Source organism: Pongo pygmaeus, chromosome 13, assembly GCF_028885625.2.
Source record: "Pongo pygmaeus isolate AG05252 chromosome 13, NHGRI_mPonPyg2-v2.0_pri, whole genome shotgun sequence".
In the NCBI taxonomy this organism is placed as follows: domain Eukaryota; kingdom Metazoa; phylum Chordata; class Mammalia; order Primates; family Hominidae; genus Pongo; species Pongo pygmaeus.
Genome location: NC_072386.2, coordinates 84,986,368 through 84,998,838, shown reverse-complemented (window position 1 = coordinate 84,998,838; position 12,471 = coordinate 84,986,368). Strand labels below are relative to the sequence as shown.

Here is a 12,471-nt window from a genome sequence, read left to right as displayed (position 1 = left end):
AACACCTGTCTCTGTTATGGCAAGTCCTTCTGGGCTAAAAAACTAGGAGCTTAGGAATATGGGTTCCATCTCTAGTTCCTGATAGTTCACTGTGTGTCTGCTAAAAGATTCTTTCTGTATTTAAATGTTTTAGTTTTATGACTTAATGTTTTCCCCAAATATAAAAATTGTGTTCCTGTGTAACACATCACATAAAGACAACAAAAAATATAAGAAAATGTAAACAAAATTCATGTGTAAGATACTCCACCCTCAAAAACCCCACTGTGGACATCTTTTTTTTTTTTTTTTTTTTTGAGGTGGAGTCTTGCTCTGTCTCCAGGCTGGAGTGGCATGATCTCAGCTCACTGCAACCTCTGCCTCCTGGGTTCAAGTGATTCCCCTGCTTCAGCCTCTCAAGTAGCTGAGATTACAGGCACGCGCCACCACATCCCGCTAATTTTTTGTATTTTAGTAGAGATGGGGTTTCACCATGTTGGCCAAGATGGTCTCGATCTCCTGACCTCGTGATCTTCCCACATTGGCCTCCCAAAGTGCTGGGATTACAGGCGGGAGTGACTGCACCTGGCCCAACATCTTGATACATTTCTCTAGGGTTTGTTTTCTGCAAATGTGCTTACACAGTTACCAAATGTGATTCAACTGGAAACAGTTTTTAAACCTGCTTTTCTGCTTATTTCATGAGCACTTCCTAGTCAGTAAAAATTCTTCAAAAGCACATTGCTGCACCATAACATACTTAATCATTCTCAGGTTGTTCCACACTTAGGCTGTGTCCAGCTTTTCACTCCGTAAATAATGCTGCAGTGAGCCCCTTTGTACCTCATCTTTGCTAACCTGAAAATTCCCTTAGAAGGCATTCCTAGAAGTAAGGCTGGGCACAGTGGCTCACACTTGTAATCCCAGCACTTTGGGAGGCCAAGGCGGGCAGATCACTTGAGGTCAGGAGTTCGAAAACAGCCTGGCCAACATGGAAACACCATCTCTACTAAAAATACAAAAATTACCTGGGTGTGGTTGGCAGGCGCCTGTAATCCCAGCTACTCAGGAGGCTGAGGCAGGAAAATCACTTGAACCCGGGAGGCAGAGGAGGTTGCAGTGAACTGAGATTGCACCACTGCACTCCAGCCTGGGCAACAGAGCAAGACTCTGTCGGTGAAACGGAATTCTGGAACCTCACTTCAGTCTTCACTGTTAAGTCTGGCCAAGATGTTTCATCTTAGGTCTGATAAAGTGCTAAGTAACTAAGATAGAAGAAGACTTCGTAATGTTTGCCTACAATGTGGTTTCACGGCATGCAACTAGAAGACAATAGAATATAATGATGTTCATTGTAATTATGATTTGGGGATGTTTCAAGGTGATAATAATAGTAGCTAACATATATTGGGTGATTAACATGTGGTAAGCCCTGTTTTAGTGTTTTATGTGTAATAGCTCCTTTTATCTCATAACAACTCTTGGAGACAGGTGCAGATGGGGAAGCTGAGGCACAGAGTAGTTCAATTACTTATCCAAGGTAAGTGGCTGAGCCAGGATTCTAACCTAAGCATTCTGGCTGTCAACCCATGCCGTTAACCACAACGTGAGCCTGCTTGGAAACAATCAAGTGGGGAAGAATCTTCACTCCCACACACAGGTGCATGGTTCAGGGCTGCCTAACGTGGGGGGAGACAGAGCCTCCCTGCTGGTTGCGGAGTTTCTGCCTCCTTCAGCCCGGTTCCTCTTCCTGCTTTATGAGCTGTGCACCTGCTGGGTGTGGACAGGACAGAAGCCCAGCTGCAGAGCGCCCAATTCCGTATCTAGAAGGGAAGAGGAATACAAATCAGGCTGTTCTCAGGAATTTGCTTATTGTGGAAGGGAGGATGGAGGGAGGAAATGAGTGAGAAAACACTGCTTCAGGGATCGGATAATTTGTTTTGCATTCATTTTCATTTTTGACAATTGTTAGAGCATTGGACTTGCCTAATTAGCAGAAATATTTCCTTACATTTTTCACAAATTCCACCTGTTGGTGCAGTGCCAAGTGTGAGCTATAAAATTGGAGTTACTAAAAAAGATGGTGACCATGAATTATGAAGGAGGTGACTAATCATTAAAATTGTCATCATTTTATTTATTTATTTAACTTTATTTTATTTATTTATGTATTTATTTATTTGTATTTTGAGATGGAGTTTCGCTCTTGTTGCCAAGACTGAAGTGCAATGGTGCGATCTCGGCTCACTGCAACCTCTGCCTCCCTGGTTCAAGTGATTCTCCTGCCTCAGCCTCCCGAGTAGCTGGGATTACAGGCTCCTGCCACCATGCCCAGCTAATATTTTGTATTTTTAGTAGAGATGGGATTTCACCATGTTGGTCAGGCTGGTCTTGAACGCCTGACCACAGGTGATCCACCTGCCTTAGCCTCCCAAGGTGCTGAGATTACAGGCGTGAACCACCATGCCAGGCCCATTGTTTTGTTTTTAATTGACATATAATAATTTTACATATTTATGGGATACATAGTGATGTTTCCTTATATATAATATACAGTGATCAGATCAGTATACTTAGGAAATCCATCATCTCAGACATTTATTATTTCTTTGTGTTGGGAACATTCAATATCCTCCTTCTAGCTTTTTGAAAATATGTCATATATTACTGTTAAATATATTCATCCTACAGTGGTTCAGAACACTATAACATATTCCTAAGATGCAGGTGTAATTTTATTTTATTTTCTACACTTTTATTTTAGATTCAGGGATAGTTGTGCAGGTTTGTTATATAAGTAAACTCCTGTCATGGGGGTTTGCTGTACAGATTGTTTCGTCTCCCAGGTACTAAACCTGGTATCCAATACTTATCTTTTCTGCTCCTCCCCCTCCTCCCTCCCTCCACCCTCAAGTAAGCCCCAGTGTCTGTTGTTTCCCTCTTTGTGTCCATGTGTTCTCATCATTTAGCTCCTACTTATAAGTGAGAACATGTAGCATTTGGTTTCCTATTTCTGTGTTTGTTTACTTAAGATAATTAGGCCTTCAGCTCCATCCATGTTCCTGCAAAAACATGATCTCATTCTTCTTTATGGCTGCATAGTATTCCATTGTGTATATGTAGCACATTTCTTTATCCAGTCTACCACTGATGGGCATTTAGGTTGATTCCATATCTTTGTTATTGTAAATAGTGTTGCAGTGAACATACCTGTGCATGTGTCTTTACAATAGAATGATTTCTATTCCTTTGGGTATATACCCAGTAATGAGATGGCTGGGTCAAATGGGATGGCTGCTTTTAGCTGTTTGAGAGATCATTACACTGCTTTCCACAATGGTTGAACTGATTTACACTCCTACCAACAATGCATAAACATTCCCTTTTCTCTGCAACCTTGCCAGTATCTGTTATATTTTGATTTTTTAATAATTGTCATTCTGACTGGCGTGAAATGGTATCTCATTTGGGTTTTCATTTGCATTTCTCTAACAATCAGTGATACTGAGCTTTTTTCATATGGTTTTTGGCTGCATGTATGTCTTCTTCTTTTTTGAGATGGAGTCTCTCTCTGTCGCCTGTGCTGGAGTGCAGTGGTGCAATCTTGGCTCACTGTAACCTCCACCTCCCGGGTTCAAGCGATTCTTCTGCCTCAGCCTCCCAAGTAGCTGGGACTACAGGCACACGCCACCATGCCCGGCTAATTTTTGTATTTTTAGTAGAGATGGGGTTTCACCAAATTGGCCAGGCTGAGTATGTCTTCTTTTGAAAAGTGTCTGTTCATGTCCTTTGCCCATTTTTTAATGTTTTTTTTTCTTATATACTTAAGTTCCTTATAGGTGCTGGATATTAGCTCTTTCTCAGATGTATAGTTTGCAGAAATTTTCTCCCATTCTGTGGGTTGTCTGTTTACTCTATTGACAGTTTCTTTTGCTGTGCAGAAGCTCTTTAGTTTAATTAAATCTCATTTGGCAATTTTTGCTTTTGTTGCAATTGCTTTTGGTGTCTTTGTCATGAAATCTTTGCCCATGCCTACATCCAGAATGGTATTGCCTAGGTTGTCTTCCAGGGTTTTTACGGTTTTGGGTTTCACATTAAGTTTTTAATCCATCTTGAGTTAATTTTTGTATATGGTGTAAGGAAGTGGTCCAGTTTTAACCTTCTGCATATGGCTAGCTAGTTATCCCAGCACCATTTATTGACTAGGAAGTCATTTCCTCATTGCTTGTTTTTGTCAGCTTTGTCGAAGGTCAAATGGTTGTAGGTGTATGGCCTTATTTCTGGATTCTCTATTCTGTTCCATTGGTCTATTTGTCTGTTTTTGTACCAGTGCTGTGCTGTTTTGATTATTGTAGCCCTGTAGCATAGTTTGAAGTCAAGTAATGTGATGCCTCCAGCTTTGTTCTTTTTGCTTAGGATTGCCTTGGCTATTCTGTCTCTTTATGGTTCCACATGAATTTTAAAATAGTTTTTTTCTAGTTCTGTGAAAAATGTCATTGGTAGTTTGATAGGAATAGCACTGAATCTGTAAATTGCTTTGAGTAGTATGCCCATTTTAACAATATTGATTCTTTATATCCATGAGCATGGAATGTTTTTCCATTTGTTTGTGTCATCTTTGATTTCTTTGAGCAATGTTTTGTAGCTCTCACTGTAGAGATCTTTTACCTCCCTGGCTAGCTCTATTCCTAGGGATTTTATTATTTTTGTGGCAATTGTGAAAGGGATTATGTTCCCGATTTGGCTTTTGGCCTGGCTGTTTTTGGTGTATAGGGATGCTAATGATTTTTTTGTATGTTCATTTTGTATCTTGAAACTCTGCTGAAGTTGTTTATCAGCTTAAGGAGCTTTTGGACCAATACTATGGGGTTTTCTAGCTATAGAATCATGTCATCTGCAAAGAGGGATAGTTTGACTTCCTGTCTTCCTATTTAGATGCTCTTTATTTATTTCTGTTGCCTGATTGTCCTGGCCAGAACTTCCAATACTAGGCTGAATAGGAGTGGTGAGAGAGGGCATCCTTTTCATGTGCCAGTTTGCAAGGGGAGTGCTTCCAGCTTTTGCCCATTCAGTATAGTGTTGGCTGTGGGTTTGTCATAGATGGATCTTATTATTTTGAGGTATGTTCATTCAATACCTAGTTTGTTGAGAGTTTGTAACATGAAGAGGTGTTGAATTTTATTGAAAGCCTTTTTCTGCATCTATTGAGACAATCAAGTGGTTTTTGTCTTTAGTTCATTTTATGTGATGAATCACATTTATTGATTTGCATATGTTGAACCAACCTTGCATCCCAGGGATAAAGCCTTCTTGATTGTGGTGGATAAGCTTTATAATGTGCTGCTGCTGTGTATTTTGATGAGGATTTTTGCATCAATATTCATCAAGGATATTGGCCTGAATTTTTTTTGTGTGTGTGTGTCTGCCAGGTTTTGGTATCAGAATGATGCTGGCCTCATAGAATGAGTTGGGGAGGAGTCTTTCCTCTTCAATTTTTTTGGGAACAGTTTCAGTGGAAATGTTATCAGTTCTTCTTTATATATCTGGTAGAATTCGGCTGTGAATCTCTCTGGTCATAGGCTTTTTTTGGTTGATAGGCTATTTTTACTGATTTAATTTTGGAGTTTGTTATTGGTCTGTTCAGGGATTCACTTTCTTCCTGGTTGTGTTAGGAGAGTGTATGTGTCCAGGAATTTATCCATTTCTTCTAGATTTTCTAGTATGCGTACATAGAGGTGTTCACAGTAGTCTCTGATGGTTTGTATTTCTGTGGTGTCAGTGGTAGTATCCCCTTTGTTATTTCTAGTTGAATTTATTTGGATTGTCTCTCTATTTTTCTTTATTAATCTAGTGCACAGTCTATCTTATTAGTTTTTTTCAAAAAACAAACTCCTAGATTCACTGATATTTTGAATTTTTTTTTCCTTTTTGAGATGGAGTCTCACTCTGTCACCTAGGCTGGAGTGCAGTGGCACAATATCTTGGCTCACTGCAACCTCTGCCTCCCGGGTTCAAGCAATTCTCCTACCTCAGCCTCCCAAACAGCTGGGATTACAGGGGCACACCACCACGCCTGGCTAATTTTTGTATTTTTAGTAGAGACGGGGTTTCACCATGTTGGTCAGTCTGGTCTCGAACTCCTGACCTCAGGTGATCCACTTGCTTTGGCCTCCCAAAGTGCTGGGATTACAGGCATGAGCCACCGCACCCGGCCTGAACTTTTTTTTTTTTTTTTTTTTGAGATGGAGTCTTGCTCTATCGCCCAGGCTAGAGTGCAGTGGCACGATTTTGGCTCAATGCAATCTCCATCTCTCGGGTTCAAGTGGTTCTCCTGCCTCAGCCTCCAAGTAGCTGGGATTACAGGTGACTGCCACCATACCCGGCTAATTTTTGTATTTTTAGTGGAGACGGGGTTTCACCATGTTGGCCAGGCTGGTCTGAAACTCCTGACCTCAGGTGACCCATCTTCCTCGGCCTCGCAAAGTGCCAGGATTAAAGGCGTGAGCCACAGTGCCCAACCATGAATTTTGTGTGTGTGTGTGTGCGTGTGTGTGAATCTCCTTCAGTTCAACTCCGATTTTGATTATTTCTTGTCTTTTGCTAGCTTTGGGGCTGGTTTGCTCTTACTTCTCTAGTTCTTTTGGTTGTGCTATTACCTTGTTAATTTGAGGTCTTTTTAACTTTTTGATGTGGGCATTTAGTGCTATAAATTTTCCTCTTAACACTGCCTTAGCTGTGTCCCAGAAATTCTGGTTATTTTATCTTTGTTCTCATCAGTTTTAAAGAATCTCTTGATTTCTGCCTTAATTTCATTATTTATCCAAAAGTCATTCAGGAGCAAGTTGTTTAATTTTCATGTAATTGTATGGTTTGAGTGATTTCCTTAGTCTCGATTTCAATTTTTATCGAGCTGTGGTTGGAGAGTGGTTGGTATGAGTTCAGTTCTTTTGCATTTGCTGAGGATTGTTTTATGTCTGATTGTGTGTTCAATTTTACTGTATGTGCTGTGTGTGAGAAGAATGTATATTTTGCTGGTTTTGGGTGGAGAGTTCTATAGATGTCTAACAGATCCATTTGGTCTAGTGTTGATCTGAGGTCTTGAGTATCTTCGTTAATTTTCTGCTTCAGTGATTACTGTCAGTGAGGTGTTGAAGTCTCCCACTATTATTGTGGGGGGGTGTCTAAGTCTCTTTGAAGGTCTCTAAGGACTTGCTTTATGAATCTGGGTGCCCCTGTGTTAGGTGCATATTATTTAGGATAGTTAGGTCTTCTTGTCGAATTGAGCCCTTTACCATTATGTAATGTCCTTCTTTGTCTTTTTTGAACTTTATTGGTTTAAAGTCTATTTTATCTGAAATTAGGATTGCAGCCCCTGCTTTTTTCTGTTTTCTATATGTTTGGCTTCCATCCCTTTATTTTGAGCCTATAGGTGGCACTGCATGAGGGATGGGTGACTTCCTTTTTCTTTGTTTGTTTAGCGGCTCTTTTAAGATTGCTGCAGGATATTGTCTCATACTTTAAGCAGTCCTACATTTGGTAAGTCCAGTCACACGATAAGGTTTGAGGAGCTCATAATGAATGAAATGCACAATTATACAATCTTTTCAATTCCTACACTAGTGGGTGGAGGATAGGGGTTCAAGAAGGCAGAGGTCACACCAACTGGACTTGTGACCGCGAGCAGGTGCTGGCTAATCTTGAAAGCCTCTGGATCTTGTCTCTTTGCTTTCTGTCTTCTAGGATGGCAGTGCTCCCTATGGGGCCAGGTATGTGGGCTCCATGGTGGCTGACGTGCACCGCACCCTGGTCTATGGAGGAATCTTCCTGTACCCAGCCAACCAGAAGAGCCCTAAGGGCAAGGTAATTCTCCCTTGTCCACTTGCTGTGCATCCAGTCAGGGAGGCGGGGGAGCTCCCTCCCATCACACCTGCTGTTTGGCTACTGCACTGCTTCATGGCATCTCTGTGTGGGGATGGGCAGGGGGAGGAAAAATGAGCTCTGTTTCCCTTGAGTGAGTCTCCAGGCTGTGGGAGGTTTGAAGAAGAAGGCAGACAGGCTGACGTTATGTGACTGGTGATTCTCACCGGTCTTACCCCCTCCAGCCTCACACCTACCATTCACCATGAGCCAGCTGTGTGTCTCACTTTCCACAGGCTGCATCTGACTTTTAGCTTCAGCACCAACTGATTTGGGATCATGGTCCCTATAGGGAGCCTAGTAAAACTTATCAAAACACTTCCCAGAACAAATGCATGTAAACGTACACATTACATACACATTACACGTTGAGGGAGTTCGCTGATGCCCTGAAGTCCGCCCAAGTATCCCCTAGAGAACTTCCAAATCCCAGAATAAGAACTTCTACTCAGAACTCAGCCAATATATCTGGAAAGGTAGTTCCTGGAAGGTCTAATTGCAACTTAATGATGCAAAACTTAAAATACTTGTATTATTAAGTGAGAACCTTATGATCCAGCTATCTTGCATAGAACCTCCCATAAAAAGGCATCTGAATTTTAGCCAATCACAGAAATCGTAGGTAAGTAGTCAAATCAAATAAAGGCCTCTGTTTTCTCTGACACACCAACAACCAGCGACACATTTTTCTCTCTCTCTCAGAGTCACCTTGAGATTTGAATTATTTGAATGCTAAGAATCAAAGCCACGCTGAGAGATCTAACACAGCACATGAAGCCAGAGAGAGTTTAATAGGTTAGTGTATCAGGTGTTTCTCTTCATGTGAGTGCTTAGCCCAGGTATATTCACCCACTGAACTAAGAACGCTGATAAGCCTGCAAAAGAGGTGCTGAAGGAAAGCTAAGCACCATGGAGGACTAAGTGAGGCAAGTAGAAGACATGGACAATGGACATTTTTTTTTTTTTTTTTTTTTTTTTTTGAGATGGAGTCCCGCTCTGTCGCCCAGGCTGGAGTGCAGTGGCGCCATCTCGGCTCACTGCAAGCTCCGCCTCCCGGGTTCACACCATTCTCCTGCCTCAGCCTCAGAGTAGCTGGGATTACAGGCGCCCGCCACCACGCCCGGCTAATTTTTTGTATTTTTAGTAGAGACGGGGTTTCACCATGTTAGCCAGGATGGTCTCGATCTCCTGACCTCGTGATCCGCCCGCCTCGGCCTCCCAAAGTGCTGGGATTACAGGCGTGAGTCACCGCGCCCGGCAAAGACATGGAAATTCTTAGAACCACTCTGATCACTTACTCAGTTACATTGGGGAGAACATAAAGATCAGTTATTACTGATTATTCAAATGATCGTAAATGAGTCAGAAAATACCCACATGGGATCACATACTCATGTCCTGTAAGCACATGTCACTCCATAGATAGATCTGCGTTTGCTGCGCATAACCACCACCCATACTGAAAGTTCTGTTGGATCCTAATCTCTGTGTTTCTGCTGTCATGGTCCCTGTGCCGACGTCTGTGTGTGTGTGTCTGTGTGTGCATGTGCACACTCCTATCCTGTGTGTGCCTGCATCTGTATAGCTGTGTAGATTTAATTGCAGAGAAAGTACAGGTCATGGCTGGGTGTGGTGGCTCACACTTGTAATCTCAGCACTTTGGGAGGCTGAGGCGGGTGGATCACGAGGTCAGGAGATCGAGACCATCCTGGCTAACACAGTGAAACCCCGTCTCTACTAAAAATACAAAAAATAATTAGCCGGGCGTGGTGGCACATGCCTGTAGTTCCAGCTACTCAGGAGGCTGAGGCAGGAGAATGGCGTGAACCTGGGAGGCGGAACTTGCAGTGAGCCGAGATCGTGCCACTGCACTCCAGCCTGGGTGACAGAGTGAGACTCCGTCTCAAAAAAGAAAAAAAAAAGTGCAGGTCACATGTCACATGGCCTGCAGGCCAAGGTGCCATGAAGCCCTGGGCATTTTGGTATTAAATTTCCTACAACAGGGGCATCTGAGGTCAGAGCAAAAGTAACTTGGCTCCAAGACAAGCACATTATGTACTAATGCTGAGCTTTTTTTGGTTAAAGTAGTTGAATCAACAGGGTAATTGATTACAATCTGAGACTTAATTGTCTGATACCCCAAATCCCCCACATAAAAGGGGAGAAAAATGCTGAGCGCTATAAGCTGTCAAGGTGACAGTCTCCTTGGCTAGACTGTCCTGGACAGCATGGCCTCCAGTGTCCCTCCTGTGGGTAATGAGGGACAGAACTATCTGCCCCCAGACAGCCCGCATGCACCACAACTTTTTTACACCCTTCTGGGCATCCACTACTTTAAGAGCCAGAGGTCTAGAGTGAGGGCACCTTACACTGTCTGACCAAAATGGCAGTAAATACCCCCATGGAGTCTTCACCTACTTTCTCTTGAATGCCTGGCTCTCCAGCCTAGACCAAAGGTATCGTGTTCCTCTCCTTAATATATATCATATATACAATAGAAAAAATATATAATAACATACTATATATAAATATATAATAACACATATTATATGTAAATATATAATATGGTATAATATATAATAACATATAAATATATAATAGAAAAATAGAAAAAATTTGCCATAATATATGACTCTTTCTCAAAGTAGTTTAAACATATCACCAAAACGGACTGGAAGAAAAGAATGGTAAGGAAAGGCTGCACACAGCTGGGTCAACCATTTCGTAAGGTGATAATGGAGAATGAACTTTCGGGAAGTTACACAGGTTGCACTGATGGGGAGAAAGGAGAAGATGATACTGAGTCATGCACAGCAGCAGGGCCTCCGGCCAGAACGACACCCTGAATCTAAGGTGATGGGGGTGTGTGTCGTGAGTCAGGCTGGGGGCATCATGACATCATCACAGAAATAGACCTAAAAAGTCCATTCAATCCAACCCCATTCATTTCAGTTCACCGCGTACTCACAGGACACAGGCAGCCTCCTGCCAGTTCTCACGTGCCTGCAGGAGGGTTAGAGAAGGCCTTCCTTCCTCTGAACAGCAGCCCTGGGTCTTGTGCAGAGACTGGCAAGCAGGGCACAGGCTGATTTCAACCCAATTTCTGCCCTCGGCTGGGACCCCTCGTGCAGGAAACACAGTGGCCTTGCTTGGACACTTTCTTCGTTTTTGAGACAGGCTCTTGCTCTGTCACCTAGACTGGAGGGCAGTAGCATGATCACAGCTCACTGCGGCCTTGAACTCGGGGGCTCAGTTGATCCTCCCACTTCAGCTTCCTGAATAGCTGAGATCACAGGTTTGCGCTACCACACCTGGTTAATTTTTTAATTTTTTGTAGAGATGGGGTCTCACTATCTCAAATGGGGTCTTAAATTCCTGGACTCAAGCGATCCTTTTGCCTCGGCCTCCCAAAATCCTGGGATTACAGGCCAGAGCCAACACTTTCTCTGTGTCGGCACTACTGAGAATACAGATAGTACAGTGACCAGCTAGGATGGACAGCAGCCTAGGGAGGAAGCCAGGCATTAAAGAGGCCTCAGTGTGATGAGTGGTACCAGAGGGGAAGTACAGGACGCTATGGGAGTGCAAACGATGGGATTTCACTTAGTCTAAGGGTCAAAAGACAAGACCATTGAAACACCAGCAAACTAGTTAGAAAAGTCAAAGCTTAAGATGTGGAGTTCCTCCACACAATCCCAGCCACTGTGGCTGTCCCCAGAGAGACAAGCCGGCACGGTCAAGGTGATCTTACTGTCCCATCCAAGCTTGACTCTTTACCAGCCTTGAGGTCTCACATATAAAGGCTTCCACCCAGGCTTGCAGCATCAGTTTGCTTCTTGTTGAACCAAGAAATAGATGCCTAGATCTCATATCTCCAAGTCAAGAGGCAGGTCTCTCATAAGCACAAGGATCACAAGATGGGTAGATGCTTGGCTCAGTCCCCTGGCCAGAGGGGCCCTCAAGGCTTCTGGATGAGTGCCATCTGATGCATCTGGCCTGCTGTAGGCTCTAAAGCTCGGGCCCACTCTTGCGAGGTGCATGGTGCACTCATGCTAGCCAGATGGAAGCGCCACAGTACAAACTCCTCCTCCAGCTTTAGGGGCATGGCTTGGGACATTTGGCCACTTGCAGAGTTTACTCACCTGCCTCTGTTCCTCCACAGCTCCGGCTCCTGTATGAATGCAATCCCGTGGCCTACATCATTGAGCAGGCAGGAGGCTTGGCGACCACGGGGACCCAGCCTGTACTGGACGTGAAGCCCGAGGCAATTCACCAGCGAATCCCCCTCATTCTGGGGTCACCAGAGGATGTGCAGGAATATCTCACCTGTGTGCAGAAAAATCAGGCAGGCAGCTAGCGAGTTTGACCCCACATGCCCTCTTCTGTTTGTCTTGCACGTTGTCTAAGGACCCTAAATGAATGATAAACACAGATGGTAGCTATGAGTATACAAAAGGTAAATCCACTTAATCACATACAGAAGAGCAACAACAAACTGCTTACGACAGGTTTGGAAGCCACAGGCGATTCTATGGTCAATGTGAAGGACTAGAAATAAAAACCCACATGTGGAAA

General features: G+C 43.3%; 1 protein-coding gene across 1 annotated transcript in view; it reads left to right on the top strand.

Annotated features, from left to right (window-relative positions):
• FBP2 (fructose-bisphosphatase 2) overlaps window positions 1-12,471 on the top strand; it is a 39,514-nt gene extending 27,043 nt beyond the window's left edge. Inside the window, exons 6-7 of the mRNA XM_054500603.1 lie at window positions 7,720-7,839; window positions 12,059-12,471. Of these exons, the coding sequence (XP_054356578.1) occupies window positions 7,720-7,839; window positions 12,059-12,253 (315 nt within the window). The 3' untranslated portion in view covers window positions 12,254-12,471. The remainder of the gene's footprint in view (window positions 1-7,719; window positions 7,840-12,058) is intronic.